Source organism: Carassius gibelio, chromosome B16, assembly GCF_023724105.1.
Source record: "Carassius gibelio isolate Cgi1373 ecotype wild population from Czech Republic chromosome B16, carGib1.2-hapl.c, whole genome shotgun sequence".
NCBI classification, from domain to species: domain Eukaryota; kingdom Metazoa; phylum Chordata; class Actinopteri; order Cypriniformes; family Cyprinidae; genus Carassius; species Carassius gibelio.
Window position 1 is genome coordinate 17030743 of NC_068411.1, and position 23197 is coordinate 17053939.

Below are 23197 nucleotides of genomic sequence, written 5' to 3' on the forward strand. Positions count from 1 at the left end.
CTAAAACACCAGGCATCATATACTTAGCAACTCTGTAAATTCCTTTGAAGACAGAGGAAACTGGCAACTGTACACTCACTACATGTTCATCAAATGCCTGTGAACCTTTCTGTTTGTGTCTTGTTTAATCTTTTTATGTTCATACAAATGTTTATACATGATAAGAAATTTACTGGAAATAAAAGCAGATAACATGAAAAGAACATTTCTATTTTTTGCTTAGTTTAGAAACAAGCATGTTTCTCTAGATGTATAATTGTGTAGCTGTATAATTGTGTATTATTTTTTTTTGTTACCGTTTAATCTTTGTAAACACTGCAGTTCAAATTTTTATTCAATTCAAATTTCACTCAGAAGTTATTGCAAATAAATAAATAGCTTGTGTTAATTGTTTTAACAGTTATTGGCTCCAAGAGGATTTTGAATAGAATCTGATGAAATTTATCATAAAAATCTGCAAAAAAAAAAGAAAGAAAAAAAAAGAAAATCTGAAAATCATGTTCAAAGCAATAAAAAATAAAAAGTATTTTGTTTTCTTATGACTTGATATAAATGAACTATATAATAAAAAAAGATATAGTATAAAAATAAATAGTGTAAAAATATATATACTTTTAAAAGATTTATCCAACCTTTGTCATTTAAAAATTATCTTAGAAAATATAGAAATGTAATGTCCAAATTAACCAATGTTATTTGCTGAATTGCAGATAACTATAAATATAATTCCACACAGATTTTACACAATATCTTGGTTCAGTTAGCATTGTTTTTCGTTTCAGTGATGAATGATTAATGTTGACTCATAACACTGCACACCTTCTCTTTTGTGTGACTGTCCACATGAACAGTTTCTTAAACAGTGTTTCAGCAGCTCGGTGTGGAACAGCTGCCATCTAGAGGAGATAAACAGACCTCAAGATATGCACTGAAGGTCAAAACATTTCAGTAATAGAATTACAAAAATTATTATAGTAGAAATTAATCTGCTCTCCTATTAATCTACTATTCACATCAAAATAGTGACAGGAATTTCAAATTAGATCATCAGATAAAAACAGCTTGACCAAACATGAATAAAAAAAACTACAAAAAGAAATAAAAATTAACCGGAGCTGACTTTCACCTTCAAACAACATACGGATCAGGAATTAACACTGTAAAACAACAGTTTGAAAACATTATCTTTTATTTTTGTTCTTCAGACAAAAGTTCTTCACAGAAGACCCTGATCACTTCACAAAAATGTGAAACACTCAAATGACAAAAAAATCACATTCCTACTTACTACAAACTATATTTAAAAAGTCTGTAAACTGATCGTTCTGTTTTGGCAGACATGATTTGCATCTGAAAATATGAAATTAACAGTAACCCATCAGAAACTAGAGAAACAAAAACATTTATCATTACCACAAAATATGTATTAACATACTAAAACTTATAAAGGGGACAAAATAACTGCACTATTATTAGAAGTGAATTGAAAAAATATCATTTTGGAAAAAAATAAAAATACATCCGAAAAATTATTAAATTATTTAAATATAAATATTTCCAGCTTTTATTATTTTGGGCTATTTTTATCTCTTTCATATCAATAATTATTTGAGAAAACAAACAAATTATGCTCATATCTATATTAGATATAAGCATAAAAACAATATAGTTTTTTTTCTTCTCCTGATAATATGAATGTTCCATGTTCAGATTTACAGTAAATAAAATATCTTAAGAAATCCACTTTTAAAAATGATGCAAATGGTAAAAAAAACAAAAAAAAAAAAAACAAAAAAACAACAAGGATATTGTTTTCTCTATAATCAATGCATTATTTCAGACTATCAAAAAAAAAAAACTGATTGCTTGTGGGTTGCTTACTATCTGAAAAAACAACAACAAAAACAAACAATAAAACAACAACAACAACCTAGATTGCTTATGGTTATGGATCATTAAAATATTTAGCATATTCCCTCATCAAGTTAAACAAAATGAACTCTTTCGTTACATATGATTCACATACCCAAATAATAATGTTGTAAAAACAAAATAATGATGTTGTATGAACCCGATTAAGTGCCTTATTAAACACAAACACACAGACCAATCAGATTAGTCCACACTGGAAAATGACTGATCATGCCCCACAAGTAATTAACAGGAAGTAGTTATTTCACTTCCTGTGTGGTCCAGGCCGGCCATCAATCAGTCACACAAATTCCAAATTTCAAATAAATTTGAAAGAAATTCAAGACACAAAAATTCCAGGATATTCCAGTTAATTCCAGAGTTCTGGCAGGTTGCTTATAGTCAATACAGCAAAATCATCTTTAAATGCTGTGCTCTGGCTTTGGTTTCAGTGTATTTCTTTTTTCAAAAAGAGAAAAAAAAAATGTACAAAAAGTTATTATTATTTTTTTTTTCAAGCTGTTGATGATTGGATATGTTAGTGAGCACATGTATGTCCCTGATCTTCCACTCAGTAGTACAAACAGCAGGAGCGGGAGCTTCATCCTCCTCTTCTTTGGCTCAGTTTGTTGTACAGTAGGACAGAAGGAGAGCAGGGGCTTGTAAAGGAATGTCTGACTCTTAAGGACAGATGGATTCAAAGAAAATGAACAGTAAGATAAGCTCTTTGAAGGTAGATTAGTGTCGCTCAGCTACAGAGTAAACTTTTATCAGAGCAGACAGGAGTAAGAAGCCACCGAGAGTGGACCGAGAGAGAGAGAGAGAGAGAGAGACTGCCAGGAAGGAAATGGAGGGATGGAGATTAATAGCGTGACAAAAATGACAGAGCAAAGGAGTACGAGAAAAAGAGAGAAAGTCTGTGTGTGTTTGTGTGTAATCTACAGAAGTAGTACAAGCATTTACTGTAACACAACTGGTTACGGAGAAATATCTGCCTCAACCGAGAACTTGGTTTTAGTTTTTAAGATTTAGGAAGAGATATTAGAGAAAAAAAGGCAACAAGAGGAATATGAGGAGGAGAGGAAGTCGTCCAACTGTCACTGGATGGACAGCGCTGCTGTGTGACGGCCTCTCTGTGGCTATAATAATCATAAAAAGTGAAAAAGATGTTAAAACATATGCAAAGAAAAAAAAATCACGTAATTGCTTTGTCCATTTTAACAGTCACATAATTATCTAGTCACCTCAAAACTAAGAATGCAGTTTTAGATTAATAAAAATAGACCACAAATAAAAGAGTTTCATAAAAAATGTAAACCATGATAAAAATAATATAAAAAAATAATAATAATACACACACAGAGTACATTTATACGTATAATGCATATAATTAAATCATGAGCTTTTTTCAATGAATAAAATAAATGATAGGAACTTTGAAATTCTATATCATATTATAAACCAAGGAATTAGAAACTAACCTTCTTGTCTTGATGATTCAGCTGTTGCTAGAGGATATACAAAGAGGGGGAGACAAAGACAGACAGACAGACATGTGAGGTTTAATTTTTACTTTTTTTTTTTTTTTTTTGGAGAGCTACAAACTTGAAACATCATTCTAGAGAACAAATGAGGAGAAAAATGCACATAGAGACACATTTACTATTACTCCGGCAGAAACATACTGAAAAATTACTAACGGCTGCGCAACCCCAAAATACATCCTCAATGTATATTCTCTTAAAGGTCGCACACAGAAAGATAGCGGGGTAAAAAATGAAGGTGGAAGGAGATGAAAGATTCAGCAAGAAACACAAAAGTGGACTGGGAGGATGAACAAGAGAAAGGAGCGTGGAAATGGAAAGATTTAGAGGGGGAAAAGGAGCAAGAGATACAAGACTGAACAGAGAAGGGCCACAAAAGCAACAAAGATGGAGTGATGGAGCGAAACACTGGTGAAGACAGAGAAGAGAAAAGACGAGAGGAAGAAGTGTGAGAAAAGCAGAGGGAGAACGAACAGAGAGAAGCTGAGAACCTGAAAGAAGGTCAGACGGTAAAAGGAAAGAGACGAAAGTTGGAAGGAGGGAGGGAGTTTGTGTCTGAGTGTCACTCTCTCAACAGGGGGTCAGACTGAGAAACATAATGGAGAAAAGATGAATGGAGAGAGAGAGAGAGAAGTGGAGGAAAGTAGAGTGTAATAGACTAAACAAGAGCAGTTACCTAAAACTATAGAGCGAGATGAAAGTAGAGGACAAGTGCAAACAAATACTTAAGATAAACATTAAAAAGTTTGTGTGGTTTTCTATCTGTGCACTTTAAGATTTAGTTCGGAAATCGACTGCTTGCCTTCATTGGTTTGTTTGTTTAAAATGGACAAATAACAATAATAAAAAAAAGATTTTAAAGTTACAATTAATTTAATGTATGTTCTCAGTTAATCTGCTCAAACTGCATGTATAAAAATGATAAAATATCTGGAAAAATGGCTTGCATGATTTTAGACTATAGCATGTTACACCGCAGGACATGTCAGTTTTCCGAAAGCATTTCACATCAACTAATTGGCTGCTCGTTAAGCTAAATCAAGTTAACACATATTAGTTCGAGTTAGTTTAACCCATTATTAACACTTGACCAAATGGAGAGATGGAATCCTTCATTAAAGATTTCATTCAGATAAAATGAAACTGAACAGAACTACAAATGAGCATCAAAACAATAGAAACGTATCAAAATTAAATCATAGTAAATTAAAAGTTCAAAAACATAATATTTATAAATGTAATGCATTTATAATGAACCACTAACCATCACATAGACTGCCATACATCATGTAGATTTACATTAAGCCATTTAGCAGACGCTTTTATTCAAAGTGACTTACAAATGAGGACAGTAGAATTAATCGAAAAAAAAAAAGTGGAAATAATATGCAAGTGCTATGACAAGTCTCGGTTAGCATAACTCTGTACACTTAGCAAGGACTTTTTTATGATTATATAATAAATAAATCAATAAAAAAAATATAGAATAGAAAAAGAATAGAGAAAGATAGAGTTAGAGGCCTTTTCTAAAGAATACGAGTTAGAAAACAAATCTTTTTTTAATTACACAATTAAAAAAAAAAGAAACCAAACAGACAGAACAGAAAAAGAACAGAGAAAGCTAGTGCTAGAGGCTTTTTAAAAGAAAACAAGCAGTTAGAAAACAAATAAGTCTTAAAGGGTAAAGTGTTGTTGTTGTTGTTTTCTTTTTAATAAAAAAAAGAAAACAAATAGAATTTGTATAAAGAGTGTTAGAATTATAAGGTCAAACAAAGATGGAAGAAATGTGTTTGTACCATAATGTACCATTCTTCTAACACCCCTCCCCCCCCCCCCCCCCCCCCCCCACACACACAAAATATATTTATTTGAATACTAAACTATTAATCTATAATTGTTATAGCTTGAAGGGTTAATCTGTAATATGGGATTTATCTAATTGTTTTAAACAAAAATAAAACTAATAAATAAACATCATTATTAATAAGATTAAACTAAAAATAAGTTTTACAATACACAAAAACAGCGTGCAGTGTTTGATTTTGATATGCCGAGAGTCAATTTAACAGTGGTTTACATCTAACAACATACAAAAAAGGTTAAAAGTAAACTTATTTAATAAAATCAGAAATCTACAAATACAATATATGTATTAATTTACAAAATAATGGTACATTTAGCCATGCAATCACACAAAACCTTAATCAGGCATTACTGTAAATAAAACTATGATAAATACAAATACAAATACAAATACAAATACAAATACAAATACAAATAAAATACAATACAATATTTTCTTATCTTCTATAATTACCATTAAAATATACCAAAGTAGCCTAAATTATCTCTTATTTTTATTTTTCTGCACGTTGTTTTAAACAGAAATGTCAGCACTTAACTGAAAAAAAGGGAAAACGGAGAGAGTATAATTACGGTCTTGAAGTAAAATCTATTATTTGGACAAAATTTAAACCTATTTTTCTCTCTTACTAAAGTGAAATGAAATGTTTGCGTCAACAAAATGGCAGTTATTTTGTTTTCAAGCACAAAATGGCTGCAGTTGCACTTTCCATGCATTAAACATGGCTACCATGCTACTGTATGATGCAGCGGACGACTGGGAAGAGGATGCGAGAGATGGAGAACAGCGTTCCTGCTTCATTCAACTCCGCATTTTTACCCTTTAATTGTTACGAAAACATCCGACTGACATGGCAAAAAACATAATCGTATTTTCTTGTTTACAGTTTCCGAAAAAATCAGTCACTTCAAGGAAACACAACAATTGTGTAAAGGCACCGAATTAGTGTTTTTTTCTTTTCCTCGCTTTAGAAAAACGCTCTGGTGAATGACGAAACCAACAAGCTGAGAGAGATGAGTAAAAGGGGGAGGACGAGGTATCCTCTGAGGTGGGCAGCGCAAAACGGACAGAGTTTGGGGTTTTTAAAACAATTAAAAAGATTGAGAAACGGACAGAAACTGGAAAAGGAAATGGTGCGCTCACAGCAGGACAGAGCGAGTTAAAAAAAAAGAGTCGAAAAAGACAGGGATCAATTAGAGAGAAACTAGAACTGACTGAATTAGTTTTTCACAGCGGGGGAGAGAAGGACCGAGTAAGACGCCGAATGAGAGCGAGGAGGGGAAAAAAACAACAGTAGAATTAATGTTTTGACAAGTTGCTCCGAGTAAGTGCAGGGAGCGGAGCAAAGTGAATAGGATGAAAGACGAGGGCACCCGGGAGCCGTTTTCCACGAGACGCCGCTCAATCAAGACCGAATTTTGTTCTGCTCGCGCTTTTATAGTTTGAGCGAGGTGTCTTGCTACCAAACTCCAGGTATGAACATCACAAAGCTTTTATTTTCTTTCTTTCTTCTCATTTTGCGATACATGCGAGTGAGGGGATGGATTTAACTGCGACACATTGCCAGCTTTTAGGGATCCTTCAAGCATGAGACTATTGCTGTTCAGGGGGAACCATTTCACTGTTACACTCCATGAATCCGTCATGCTCTATAATGAGCGCTACATTCAGTTACGTCCGATATGCCAGACTTCTAATAATTTGCATGCATCTCAATACATTTAAAATGAATAGAAAAAGCTTATTTCTTAGGATTAACCAACCTTGCAACCAACTTAGACTGGATTCCCCTCTGGAATTGCAGATCTATTTGCAGTTCTGTTTCCCATGACTGGTCATTAAGGCTCAAATGACCTAGCGAAATGAGCTCGACTTAATTAAACTTTAAACACAGCTTGCTGCTAGTGCCGCGTGACTGAGGTTTAGCTCCAGCTGCAGTGAACACCGACAGGACCCTCAGTCCAACACGGTCTGTCAGATAAAAGACCTGCCACAGGAAGGAACCCAAGTCGGTTTGTGGCACTACCAGGAGGGACAAACACCAGCTGTGCAAAACATGCCCTGTCTTTACATACAAATGATCAGAGGAAAACTGCACAGGACAAATGCTGTGAAGGTGTGCAAGAAAGATGGAGGGTATGGAAGCAAAATGTGGTGGAGAATGTGGAGATATATGAAAACAAATGAGGATAATAAGAGCAAGACATTTTGTTTTTAGGCTTGTAGTAAAGAAACCGTGAATTAAATACATTTTAGTAAAAAACAATAAAAAATAAAAACCTGGCTATGTGTACTGCGTTAGGCTAACAGAGACTTGTCATTTGCACTTTCATATTGTTGCTCTTTTGATTGCTTCTATTGTCCTCATCTGTAAGTTGTTTTGGATGAAAGCGTCTGGTAAATGACTAAATGTAAATGTAGTTGATGTCAGGAAGGGTTGAACCACGGTCAATGGCAATAAATATTACAATTTAATGTAATAAAATATACACACAAAATTGCAGAATTTAAATGAACATTTATTTAGCTTGTCATGGACGATGAAATGTTAATTGGACTAAACAAAATTAAATCGTGAATAAATAAAAAAGTAAATGTATGAAAACAGTATGAATTCTCCTACAGAAAAAAATTATGTTTGAAAAAAATTATAACAGAGATACAAAACCTCTGCTATCCATTATGAGTAAAATATAAATAAATATAATTGAAAACATGAATTGTATTTTGTATTATGTGATATTATATAATATTAGATGAAAAAATATTTTATTGTATTTTATAACACACTCTTACTGCACAAGAAAATGCTAAAATGTGTTATACCTTGACAAAGAAAGAAAAAATATGTTGCTAGAGTACTGCAAAAATAATATAATATATGTAAATAATACAATTATATATTATATAATATTCTTCTCACAGCAAAAAAAATATTAAAAAAGGCTAAAAGATGTGTGCCATACTTTTAAAAAAAGAAAGAAAATGTATACTGCTAAAATATATACTGCTAAAGAAAAAAAATATGTTTTATACAAATAAGAGATACAAAATATCTTCAAAAGATTATGAATATAAATAAAAATATCAATTATTTAATTAAAAAAATAAACAGAATTATTTTGTATTGTATGATATTATATAATTAGATAATAATTTAATAATAAGATTAAATTATATGTTATTGTATTATAATATAACACAATAATACAGCACAAAAAAAAAAGTGTGTAATAGCTTGACAAAACTGCCACAAGAATGCATAAATACTTATATTAATTGGCCAGAAAAGCACAGCAGTCAGCTAAAATGCTTAAAAATTGTAAAATATATATTTATGAATATAAATAGATGTGTCTATAACTATTGAAGAACATGATGCAATGGACAGATGGAATGGAATATGAGGAGAAACCCAGACCTGGACCGAGTTTGAAGAGAGTGGAGACTCAGAGAAAGTGTAGTGGATAAGACTCTGATTAGTTTTGCTCTGGTAACGACAGATCATAAAAATGAGGGAGAGAAGGAAAAGACTAAAAGAAACCGAGTGGGGGAGATTAGTGCCACTCCAGGAACGACTAAACACTCGAGGAGAAAGAAAAAAAGAGAGGGAGGGAGAGGCAGGGATGCTACAGTTTAGTCAGGATTAGTTTCGGTCAGAGAACAGAAAAAGAGGGGAAAAGATAGAGAGAAAGGGGAAGAGAGGGATAAAAGAGATGGACCATCTGAAGCGAGAGCATGAGAGGAGGAAAATGTGAAAAGACGAGGAAGGAAAGTTGTCATTCCACGCATTCATTAAAGCATCTACCACAGATAAAGTAAATGTTAGTCTGATTGAATGAAGAACATTTTCCTTCTCAAAACAACAAAAAACTCCATCTTCCCTTATCAAATTTTGCTCCTAAAATAAACAACATCCACTTCAGATCATGATGTTTCACATAAAAACATTTTAAATCAATTGCACAAGCATTTTCTGCTCCAACCACAAGCTAGAAACTAGAAATTTCACAACACATCTCCTTAAAGACTTCAAGAATTTGATTTCACAACAGAAAGTTTGATTTACTAAAAATGCAATGGTTATCCACTTTTCCAGATATGAAAAAGTAACTTAGATGTTTAAATAGAGTGCTATTGATCTCCAGTCAAACTGGCCCATAACGAACATAAATCATTTTCATAGCTGAGTAAGTACAAATGGTGTCATGAAAAGTTAAAAAGAGTGCGAGGGGCCAGAAGGCAGGTTTGGGGCCAGGACAGGACTTGGATATTGGGTTCGACAGCTTCTGAGTTGGTGTGCGTGTCTGTGCATGTGTGTGAAGCAGGAGGTGGAACTGGGTCGGACGGCTTACGGACTGGCCTGCCATTCCCACTCTTATGGGCGACATTCCCTGCTGATCCCGCATCAGCCAAGCCGAGCGGAAGGTCAACATAACTGCAGGGGTCTGAGAGCCAGCCTCGCTCCACGCACACACACACACACTAGCATTCACACATCATGTTATAGCAAAAGAAAAAGAAATGGCAAATAAAAATATGTACAAATAATTGAAATTAAAATATCAAATGATAACAACTAATAAAATATACGATTCCATTGCTGTACTAGTTATACTTACAAGTACAAGTATATATATATATATATATATATATATATAAATACACACACACACACACACACACACAAAGTACATTTAAATGCACTTGACTATATAGACAATATTTTTCTAGAATATCTTCTATTGAAAATATAAATATAAATTCCAATTTCAAAACAAAATGTATTTTTCATTATAAGTTTACTGTATGCCAAAGTAATAATAATAATAATAATAATAATAATAATAGTTTGCTTTTGTAAATACATTAATTGTATAAAAATGTTGTTTCTATAACAATCTAATGATTGTTTGTTATATATCTACAAAAATACATAATACAAATTTGAATTTCAAAACAAAGGTATTTTTATTATGTTTATTGTAATTCAAATGAATAATAATAATAATAATAATAATAACAACAACAATAAGGATGCATTTGTTTTTATATACATTGAATATGCATACATTATCCACAAGTTTGATTTTGTTGCTATTAACTACAAAAAATAGATACAATACAAATTTGAATTTCAAAACAAGTGTATTTGTATGTATATTTTGTATTATGTCTTTGTAATTCAAATGAATAATAACAATAATAATAATAATGTATTTGTTTAAATACATTGAACAAACATTATTCATATATATAAATTTGATTTTGTTTCTATATTATTTAACTACAAAAATACATACACTACAAATTCGAATTTTAATATAAATATATTTGTATTATGTTTAAATTTATAATAATAATAAATAGCAATGTTGTGTTTATCATTATTATTATTAATATTATTATGTTGTTTGTTTTTGTATATACATTGTATATACTTGCATTATTTGCATATAAATTAGATTGTTGCTTTTTACTTACACAAAATAAATAAAACAAGTTTCAATTTACAAATGTATAATTTTTATTAATGTGTTATTATAATATGAATGTGTTGTCACATATACATTTGTATTACATAATAATATATAATAATATATAATATAATATATTAATATTATATTAATAATATATTTTGATATGTAATTCTACTATTACTAGTAGTAATCAACAGAGGTTGGTAAAATTGGATTTTGTTATATTATTTTTATATATATATATATATATATATATATATATATATATATATATATATATAAAAAAGACATACAAAATCCAATTAAAAAAAATATTATTGAGGTAATGTTGCTTATAGAGTGTATTGTATACCTATAAAACGTAAAAATTCTCATTTGAAAATAAATGTGTTGTTTTCCATGTACAGCAACGTAAGGCGACTTTTAAGCCCAAAACAAGTATGCGACTTTCTTTACAATTTATTTTGCTGCATTTTAATCTGCATTTTAACCATCGAGTCAGAAAAAAAAGGATGAAAAATAGAATGATGAACCAGAGAAAGGGTGAATGCATTAGCAGAAGAAGGGAAGTGGGAAGATGAGGACAAATCTGCAGAAGGTAGGCAGAGAGGAGGGAAAGCGAGCGAGCGGTTGCGTGCAGACAGAGGGGCATGTCTGATTGCGTGAGAGGGTGTGTGTGGGGGGGTGACATGCTTTTTTTCCCAAGGAAATAGTGTGGACAAAAAAAACCTAGAGGGTGAAGAGAGGACTGTACTTACTCGGTGGACAGCACACAGTGACGCGTAGTTTCATACATGGGAGGGGGGGTCCGTCGTCTGTGGATAGTGCTGGAAGGAAAGACAGACAGAGAGAGAGAGAGAGAGTAAAACAGGAGACTGATGTCTTTGACACTGGGAAAGAGGAATCTACATTTGTTGCCACCAAATCGATGGTTTAGACTGCTCACACAAAACACAAATACACACATAACCCAGAGCTATAAAACGAGTGCTTGACTCTGATGGAATGGCTAATCCATTAGCGCTAGCAGGAACTGTAACGGGCTCGTTAATGCTGAGCTCAGCACGACCGACTGGGAGCCGTTCCACAAATGATGGACATTCACACTTCATAAACTTACATGATTACACTCTTACAACATTTTTTACACACTTGGAGGTCATATTTGTTTTCAGCTCATCTCTAAGTGTGATCCAAGCACGACTGCATGAACAAAATTCCACAGCACAGCAGCTTTAAAATGCTCAAAACACAGAAAAAAAAGGTTGAACGTGCTCTGATTATGAAACATTCAGGATATTGATGGTAATGTGTATGTATTTTACATTACACTACACTTCTGCTTTGTTCTTTACTGCAAATTAAAGGTTGTGAGAGTGTTTAAGCTCTTTAGGAAGCATATGAAGATATTCATTTAAGGCTATACTGAAGCTGCAGCTTGTCAAGCTGCTCATTTAAAGTTGTACAACTGCAGTCAAGAGAAGCTTTTGGATAAAGTAGTTCAAAATACAGCGAGCACACCGACACTGAAACTGAAAAAAAGACTAAAGGTTATGATTGAATTGAGTCATTTGATCAATTTTTACACTATGTCTTCGTCGTAAGTTGAGCTGAACCTGTCTGAGAGATTATAAGAGACCCAAATTCAGTTATAACACAATTTTGACTAAATGTGTAGTTATTGCATTTGCTGTATCTAATTATAAGCATCTAATTTTTTTTTTATAATTAATTTTTCAAACAGCTATATTCACAGGCGTGTGAAAACATTCCACTGCACTTTACACTAAATATTACCAATGCTCCATAAAAACTCTAAAACATAATAATGAACAGTCCTATTTAATTAAATACTGTATTATGTTGTAAAATCCATAAAAGAATAACAGCGCTTTACGAAAAAAATTTAAAAATAAAATTACTTCCCACTGGTAAAAAGAATTGCAAAAAAAAAAAAAAGTCACATGGAAATGATTTGTAGATATATTTAATGCATGAAATATATAAATGCACCAAACCAAAATGGTTGCATATCAGACCCCATGAGACAACCATCTCCATGTCAAATAAAACAGCTTTTAATGGGCTACTGATGAGTTTTTATCTCATGAGTGCACACTATTTTAATGTATTTTGCAAAAAAAAAAAAAAAAAAAAAAAAAAAGTCATTAATTTCTACATTAAAGAATAAAAAAAATCTCGCTGCACCTTTAAATTGATGTCTCGTTCTGCTCGAGCCTGCTGCTGGAGGTTTTAGCATGCTGCCTTAACATCCAAGGGTAAGTCTGACGTTACAGATAGATACAGACAGAATTCATGTATATGAACACACACACACACCCTGTAACATGTGCTCTATAACGCTGTGTGTTTACACACACCCATACCTCATTAGCATCAGGCCATGTTATGAGCGCTGTAAAACGATAATGAATCTCTTCCCAGAACCTGAGCAGCAAGTCTGAGGTAGACTTGAGTGGGTCTGCCGTTTTAAAGAGCATCTCTGGCTCCACGTTTAATCATAACCATAAATCTATAACAGCCATTTCAGTAACACACACCACAGCAGCGGCCATTTTCATCTAGTAGAGAGGCTTTTAACCGAGCGTCTAACAACCACAGATACATCCATTTAGTGTGTGCAGTAATTTCACATTGACGATAATGAGAACGGCTGACTCCAGCAGGGCTTTCTCTCTCTCCCTCTCTCTCTGTGTGTGTGTGTGTTTATGTGTTTGGTGGTGTGCATTTTGGTTTTTTGAACCCCATAGGCATTCAACCGTACCTTTTGGGTTTGTGTTCATTGCTTTTGAGTGACTCTGGATTTTAAAGCAAAAGTCTGAGAGCAATAGTAACACTGCCTCTTTCTTTCTTATTGAATGCCATAGTCAGCATAGAAAATTAAGTGGCAAGTTTAATAGAAAAATGGAGATGAAAAATGTATTGATATTTGGTATGGTGTGTGTGGGGGCTTGTCAACCATCCACATGACATTTCTCAGCTTGTACTAAATCAACATGTTATAAAAAGTCATAAGCTTTCCTGATTTCTTCTAAACTTTAATTTGGCAGGCAAAGTTTTTTTTTTTAAATATTAGATAGAAGTTTTACACTTTTGAAAAATGTAATAAAAAAATAAATAAAAAAGATATTATTTCTAAGAAATATTTTTATAAAAAAAAAAATATATATATAAATATAAATATATATATATATATATATATATATATATATATATATAATTTTAATCCGAATTGGAACACATTGAAGTGTATTCAGTCAATGTATAAATGTATGTACATTTTCTGTATATTTTATACAAAAAAATCTCAATGTTGCTTGCAACATGAGTTAAATTTGGCGGGCAAAGTTTTAAATAATATTTTATTTTGATTATTAATCTTTTCTAAGAAAAAAAAAAAAACATTTTTTATTTAATATTAATACAAAGTAAAACATGCTAATTTTAGAAGTGCGTCCAGTCAATGTATGAATTTTATGTACATTTTTAGTGTATCTTTTAATAAAAAAAAAAAAAAAAAACATCATCATATTATTGACCGCTGCCTCTCTGTTGATTTAATTACAGTTACACTGAAGCTGCATGAACTCCACAAGTTTGTGCAAAACCTGATCCATGTTAATCTATTTCCTGTATTAAAGTTCAGTTTGTCTTGAAAGGCCAACTCTTTAGTAGTTATCTCTTCCATTTCATCCTCAAATGCTCTTGCACGTGCGCGCACACACACACACACACACACACACACACACAACTTAAACTACAACTTGAATTTAGATTGAATTTAGACACACTGATCCCTTGTTTTCAGATACAGGATTGAGCTTAAACAATTAAAAAGACAGACACATTGTTACTCTTTCTTTGAAGTGAACAATAGACAAACACACACAAACACATGCACGCACACACACAAACACACACACACACAGAGAGTATTAGGGTAGGGGTGGGATCGTGAAGTTTGACACAATGGCTCTGTGCTGTGTATACACTCTCATGCTTGAACAATGCTCTATTGTCCAGGTCAGCACTGCTGTAATTTATGTAAAGATACTTTCCCCCCTTTCTGTCTCTTCCTCTTTTTCCCACCGCTCTCTGGCCTTTGTTGCCTCTCTCCTTCTTTTAAGGAGACACTTTCCTCTTCTTCTATGCTCTCTCGACCATCATCCTTCATCCCTGAAGACCCCAGTGTTTGCAGTCCACTGCTCCACACTTTCGTTTTTTTCCCCTCCGTTTATTTTGTGTTCCTACATTATATCGATTCTCTTTCTATTCTTGGCTTCATCATGCTATTCCTAGGATTTTATTACGACTCTTTCAGATTGTGGCACACTGATAGAATATGGTAAACTTCCAAATTTTCAAAAAGCTAAATCTAATTGTTCTCACAGCATGTTAGATAAACTTATAATCAATTTAGCATTCAAATACTAAAAGCAGCTAGTTTTAAGCATAAAATATCTGTATCCTATAGAGTGATTTTTGGTCTTTTTGGGAAAACTAAAACTGTACAACATCATAATTTTGACCTAATGTGTTTAATTGATATTAAATTACCTATCATAATAACTCTTTTTATTACTATTTACTATTTTCTAATTAACTGCAAACTGTTTAAATAACTATTTTTAATGACAAAACCCCTAATATTTAGCCATAATATTTCTTATTTTGTGCACAACCATGTTACTACATTACAAAGAGCATAACACTGCTTTACAATTGCAACAGTGTAGCAACACGTGCAATCTCATCTCAACAGCCCATATATTTTGCTTGACCTCCTGAGGTTAATGTCAACATTTTCTAAAGGTTAAGCACCTTCTTCCACTGACCGTAGGTTTAAATTTTTTTTTTTATTTATATATTTATTTTCCCCAAAGAAATATTAATGAAAAATGCCTTGTGTGCTTTTCTAACCCAGAGAGAGAGAGAGAGAGAGAGAGAGATGAGAGGAGGGAACTGAAAAGCTTTGGCTTGAAACCAAAGCTGTAAAAACAGGAAAACTGTCATGTAATTTTATGGCCACAGACCATCTTTCCTTCCTTTCTGGAGCCGAGAGGATGAGGGCGGAGCCAAAAGTAAGAAAATTAAAATTTTCACTTAGACTCTCATGAATATTCATATAAATTCTAAAAACTAAGATACACAAACAGATAAACACAAAAGCACAGACCAGCTCCTTCTCACCAGTGTATAGTGTAGTAACTAAATCAAAGTTGCTGTAAATCAAACATCACATACCATACTACATGACATCATTAGTATCATTAGTATAAATGTACTGTATCTGTTCAAGGCTATGCTGTCACCCTGATTGATGTTTTTGTGTATGTTCTCCACTTACAGCTATAGTAGTAATGGTGTCCGGGCAGGAATTCAAAGCCCAGGGAGAAGGGTGTGAAGCGCTGGATCTTTTCAGAGAATCTGACAGGGCCATAGGGAGCCAACGGCTGGTTGCACTCCCATCTCTTAATGGCCTCTTTAGTCTCCACGCAGCCCCTGAACTGGCCCTCAGCCACCAGGTAGAGAGCCAGAGTCTCCACAGGGCCGCTCGACGGGTGGTCGCCAGGATAGTTTGGACACAGTATATCCAGATAATCACTCAGATTGACCTGGACAGAGTAATCATCTCCTGTTAACCTGAGAGGGGGAGAGAGAGAAAGAGAGGTATATTAGAGGGTATATTTCTATCATGAGAGAAATTCATGGCCACAATCATTAAAATGGCATTTTTCCAAGTCCACAGAACAGATTTCGGATGCGTCAGCAAGATCTGCACTGAATCACACTCACGTCGGCACTCGCTTGGCCGCTCGGTGGAATATTATTAAGAGTTAGTGAACAGTCACTGCTGGGAAACAAATGCTTCAACGCCTCAGAAAAATTAGTTATACCTGATGATACGGAGAGAAGAATGCAATGACGATGCTTAACTGTAAAATAAAGATTAAAGTTCAGCAAGCTACGTAATTTAGGCAAATTTTATGTTAGGCTACTCCAACGATATAGTGCACACCAATGCTGAAAGGAAAGAGAAACCCATGAGGATTTCAGTAAGGTCAAAAGATTCACAGAGAAGAAGATACGGACCGTGGCTCTCAATAACGGCTCCATGCTAATTAGAGAGACTTTTATTCTTGGCTTGCCACACACACAAAGTCAAAAGTCAAGCTGCACTAATAGGGGAAGAATTAACATAGAATGGCCCTTAGTGGCTTGGTAAATAAATTCACATTGCCATTTGTTTACACACCGTTGACTTTAAAAGGAAGTGTGTACAAGACACCATCAATAAAAAGAAAGGGAGGGAAAGAAAGAACAACAGAGAAAAATAAAAAAATATATAAAAGGGTTAACAAAAAGAATAAAAGATGGAGAAAGACAGACAGACAGACAGACACACACACACACACACACACACACACAGACATAACTAGAGACAAACACAGAAAGAAAGAAAAAAACAACAGAAAAAAGAAAAAGTTTGCAGCTAAGTTCACAGGTAGTTAAGAAGTGCAGATCAACTAAAAGACTGTGGAAAAACAAGTGAGAACCAGAGCAAAGGAGCAGCGGAGACGAAGCGAGAAAGAAAGAGAGGTGAGGACTGAGAGAGAGAAGGGTAAGAGAGCGGAGAGACAGACACATGGAGGGAGGTAAAGAAAGGGTTCTATTTTAATTAGTGGCCCTAGAGAGAGTTTGGTGGGAGACAGCAAGAAGACAAGATGGATTTTAATTGGTCTTTCTTCACAGCGAACGTGCGTGTGTGCCAGAGAAAGAACGCGAACGAGGGATGAGAGGAGGCCACGGAGGAGAAGAAGAAAAGACAGGATGTGAGAGTGAGGCGGCCGGTCCAGGTCTGTCACCGGGAGTCTTTTGTGAAAAAGCGACAGAGCGAAGGAGGCAGAGGAAGTCTGAGAAGGAAAGAAGGGAGAAAGGGAGCGCACTCGGACAGAAGATTGAGGAGGGGGTTATCCCGAGTTAAGTGGGTGGACAGAGAGACGACGGAAAAAGGCTAATGAAAGACTCCAGACCAGAGAGAGAAAGAGCAAGGGAGCCAAACAGATGGACAGCAAAGGGAGAAACAGGCAAAGTTAGAGACTAAACTAAGAATCTGACCCGCCGTCTATGACCTAGTTAAGAAATTACCTTGATACCTGATTGCGTAAACTCGTTACAAAAGCCAGAAAATACAAAATGTGGTCTTCTTTCCGTATTAAATCATCAACAGTGACTGGAGATGAAGAACAAGATCATCTTCATCAAACTATCATGTCATAGTCAATCCAAGATCTGACAGCAAATGTCATATTTACAAATACTGCAAGCTTGGCCAGTGATGAGACATCCATAAGTTGCTAATTAGCTGTCAAGCAAATGTAATTTTCATCAATCAGGCCCATTTGAAGGGACAATCATCTCATGTCGTGAGCGTTTATGGTGTCACAGCTGAATGAATGAACAACGGACCAGAATAAATGGAGTTTGTTTGACCTTTTCTCTTGTTTTTCACATGATAATGCATTAAGAAATTAATCTGAGGATTAGTTTTCATGTTTAATTGCATCAGAGATCGGTACTGGGTATTATTTATCGGTTAAGGAATAAAGAGCCATTCATACCAAGGGTGGTAACTATAACTATAGATTTTATAATAATCATTCTAATTCTATTAGAATACTGAAATCCATACCACATCTCTAATGATAATGATGTTTGGTTGGAATCACTTTCAGAACAATGTTTTCCAGCAGATGAATGATAACATGGAAGTCAATGGAGGGCAGCAACTGTTTGGTTATTAATCTTTTTTTGTGCTCAGCAGAAGAAAGAAAATGTATACAGGTTTGGAACAAACTGAGGGTGAGTAAATGACCAAATTAAAAATTTTGGTATAAAGCGAATTTAAAGTGACAGATGATATAACTGCAGTGCACATTCTGAACAAACAAAACGTTATCATCCATTAATATGAAGACCATCAATATAGTTTTTGTTATATTTCCTTGTGTGAATAGGCCTGTATTGCAGAGTAATGCCTTAAATTATAAAATAAAATGTGTTATTGTGAGATAAAGATTAAAATAAAGTCACAGTCACAACTGCAAGATATCAAGTTACAGTTGCGAGATATAAAAGCCACATTGAGATGGCAATTAATACTGTTGGATGTTGTTGTATTTGTGATCTAGAAAGTTCCTTCAGTGGTGGAATCTTACTGTCACAGGTTATCTGTGTTTTTGAGTTTATGCTGCCTTCATGTGCTATCAGAAATTTTTCTATATACCACTTCTGAAGTTGTAATTATGAGTTTGTTGCATTCAAGTGCTTTGTTGTTATTAAATCATGGCGTATGGCCCATGAGTTTATTCTTGCCTATTTTTGGGGAAGCCTGATTAAAGTAAAAATGTATAGGAGATATTTAGTCAATATTCAAAAGATTTTAAATAAAAATCTAGCATCTGGTAACCATATAAACATTCACTGAATCTACATATGATATTCAACTTGCTAACAATTCTGAAATTTTGGTCAAATAAATACTATTCTGTCTGTGTACAATACATACATTATACAGCAAATGGTTATTAAATGGTTATTTATATATAGGTGCATCTCAAATTATAATGTCATGGAAAAGTTCATTTCAGTAATTCAACTTAAATTGTGAAACTTGTGTATTAAATAAATTAAATGCACACAGACTTAAGTAGATTATGTCACTGGTTCTTTTAATTGTAATGATTTTAGCTCACATTTAACAAAAACCCACCAATTCACCAATCTCAACAAATTAGAATATGGTGAATGCCAATCAGCTAATCAACTCAAAATACATGCAAAGGTTTCCTGAGCCTTCAAAATGGTCTCTCAGTTTCTCACAATCATGGGGAAAGATTGCTGATCTGACAGTTGTCCAGAAGACAATCATTGACACCCTTCACAAGGAGGGTAAGCCACAAACATTCATTGCCAAAGAAGCTGGCTGTTCACAGAGTGCTGTATCAAAGCATGTTCACAGAAAGAGGAAGAAATAAATGCACAACCAACTGAGATTAATACAGCATTATGAGTATTGTCAAGCAAAATCGATTCAAGAATTTTAGTGAACTTCAGAAGGAATGGACTGAAGCTGGGGTCAAGAAGCTCATAGCCCAAGTTGCCTGAAGTCCAGTGTTGAGTTTTCACAGTCTGTGATGATTTGGGGTGCATTGTCATCTTCTGATGTTGGTCCGTTGTGTTTTTTAAAAACCAAAGTCACTGCACCATTTACAAAGAAATTTTGGATTACTTCATGCTTCCTTCTGCTGACCAGCTTTTTGAAGATGCTGGTTTCATTTTCCAGCAGGATTTGGCACCTACCCACACTGCCAAGAGCACCAAAAGTTGGTTAAATGACCATGATGTTGGTGTGCTTGACTGGGCAGTAAACTCACCAGACCTGAACCCCACAGAGAATCTATCGGGTGTTGTCAAGAGGAAAATGATAAACAACAGACCAAAACATGCAGATGAGCTGAAGGTCATTGTCATAAGAAACCTGGGCTTCCAATACCACCTCAGCAGTGCCACAAACTGATCACCTCCATGCCACGCCGAATTAAAGCAAAAGAAGCCCCTACTAAGCATTGAGTACATGTACAGTAAATTAATAGTCTTATGAAGTATTCTAATTTGTTGAGTGAATTGTTGGGTTTTTGTTAAATGTGATCCAAATCATCACAATTAAAAGAACCAAAGACTTAATCTACTTATTTAATACACAAGTTTCACAATTTGAGTTGAATTACTGAAATAAATAAACTTTTCCACGATATTCTAATTTATCGAGATGCATACATAAATATTCCTGACTGTAATAGCAAGAGAAAAAAAAAGTTTTGGGATAGAGATGAAAGCTCGAAGAAGACTAAGTTTCCCAGACGTAAATAGGAAATGCCATGAACAGCTTCTTCAATTTCCAACTAGGAAAGTCATATTTATGATAATTCAGATAGCGTGTGAAAGCAGCGGTTTATTTGTCAAGAAATGTTTCTTGAGCACCAAATCAGCATTTTAGAATGATTAATGAATGATTTTAAAATACAATACAGGTGTTTTTTCACAGCATTACTGTTGATACAAAATTTTTGATCAAATATTTTTGCCATTTTGACTTCAAACTCTAATCTTATCAACCTTAAACATTTGAACAGTAGTGCGAAATAAGAAACTGTAAAATCTGAATACGTAAAATGAATTAAAGAAAATTTTTCAGTGTTTAGTAAGTTTGAATCACAAAGTGTAACCACACAAATGACAACATCAATTCAAACCAACTTCAAAAAGACTTTTCAAATCATGGGGTAATGCACCGCAATTACTACTATACATAAGTTATTATGATGAAGGCGCTGTAAAACCACAGCCTGTCTGCAGAACTGAACGCTTAGAAGGTTAAACCTAATGGGAAAAAAAGTTAGCAAGGTGTAAATGTGAGTACTGGATCTGAACTTTGACAGTGTCAAACAACATTATACTTAAGTTATAATATTTAAACTGCTATTATTCACAGACACCAGTAATTACATGTAGCTGAGCTTCCAATCTCAGCACACATCTCTTTTACAGTGTGGTGGAGATGAAAGAGCAATAAACAAGCAAAGGGAAATGTGTTTATGGCTCCCTCTCCTCCTCCACATGGCAACTCGAGCGATGACACAACCGGCGAGCTGATCAATAGCTGTGACTGAGTATTTGTGATCAATCTTCATGACAGGTCAAATAGATCAGGAGTCAGTCAAACGTAACTCAGACAAGGCCTTATATGATAAATTTTGTGCTATGTTCAACACCCTCGAGCTGCATAGCACATCTCAATTAAAACACCCACATACTCCCAAATTCGTATACACACGCAAATAAAAGCTTTAATGAACTGTCAACTAAAATTTAGCATGTCAAACGACCCCACAGACTTTACTAAAAGCTAGTAAATGGACTTGTAGATTTACATATTACTTTACAGTGGGTTACTGAGGGTAAAAAGGTGAGGGAGTGAGATGGAAAATGGATCTGTAAGGGACAGGAGACATAAAGCAATCAGCAGATAGAGGTTAAAGTGTCAGGCTCTGTCTGGTAGTCTGAAAAATGAAAATGCCCTGAGTATTAGAGAACGAGTTGGGGGGGGTCTGTAAACGATGTGGTAATCACAGTCATATTCAGCACACTGATAATACAGCTCCTTCCCTCGAACGGAGATCCACCGTGGACTTGGGCTTGATGCACTTCAATGGATGCATGAATAATAATAAAAAATAATTCTCAATTTACTGAAGAAGATGAAATACTTAACACATTCATGCACTAGGGGCTGCCATTTTAATGTGTTAATTTTGTGTGATTAATTACAATTTAAAATAATAAAAAAAGGGATATGGGAAAGATGAAATATAAAATCTAGATTAGGAAATTGTTTGCTAGTGGACTGTAGAACATGATGGGGTTGTGATGAATGAATGAACGAATGAAACCAATATATACAGTGGGGATCGAAAGTTTGGGCACCCCTTGCAGAATCTGTGAAAATATGAGTAATTTTCAAAAAATAAGAGAGATCATACTAAATGCATGTTATTTTTTATTTAGTACTGTCCTGAGTAAGATATTGTACATAAAATATTTTAACATTTATTCCACAAGACAAAGAAATTGCTGAAATTATTAAAATAACCCTACTCAAAAGTTTGGGAACCCTTGATTCTTAATACTGTGTTCTGTTACCTGATGATCCTCGACTGTCTTTCTGTTTTGTGATGGTTGTGCATGAGTCCCTTGTTTGTTCTGAACAGTTAAACTGAGCAGCGTTCTTCAGAAAAATCTTGAAGGTCCTGCAGATTCTTCAGTTTTCCAGCATCTTTGCATATTTGAACCCTTTCCAGCAGGGACTTTATGATTTTGAGATACACCTTATCACACTGAGGACATTTGAGGGACTCAAACACAACCATTTAAAAAGATTCAAACATTCACTGATGCTCCAGAAGGAAACAAGAAGCATTAAGAGCTGGGGGGTGAAAACTTTTGAACACACTGAAGATGGCCAAATTTGTCTTATTTTGTTGAAATATATATTTTTTCCATTTAGTTCTGTCGTTCGTAAGCAACAGAAGATACTTGTATGTTTCCCGGTACACAAATTAAGTACAATTTACCTTGATCTTCAAATTCCAAAAGTTTTCACCCCCCAGCTCTTGATGCAGCTTGTTTCCTTCTGGAGCATCAGTGAATGTTTGAATCTTTTTAAATAGTTGTGTTTGAGTCCCTCAAATGTCCTCAGTGTGATAAGGTGTATCTCAAAATCATAAAATCCCTGCTGGAAAGGGTTCAAATATGCA

At 34.1% G+C, this 23197-nt stretch overlaps 1 protein-coding gene across 2 annotated transcripts in view; it reads right to left on the reverse strand.

The window, feature by feature from the left end:
• Positions 1–1171: 1171 nt before the first annotated feature.
• Positions 1172–23197, reverse strand: part of si:dkey-246i14.3 (ephrin A4) — a 47807-nt gene continuing 25781 nt past the window's right edge. For both annotated transcript variants that reach the window (XM_052579069.1, XM_052579071.1), the window contains exons 3-6: positions 16168–16463; positions 11558–11626; positions 3393–3419; positions 1172–3050 (exon numbers count right to left, since the gene is read on the reverse strand). In XM_052579069.1, coding sequence (XP_052435029.1) covers positions 2953–3050; positions 3393–3419; positions 11558–11626; positions 16168–16463 — 490 coding nt within the window. In that variant the 3' untranslated portion in view covers positions 1172–2952. The remainder of the gene's footprint in view (positions 3051–3392; positions 3420–11557; positions 11627–16167; positions 16464–23197) is intronic.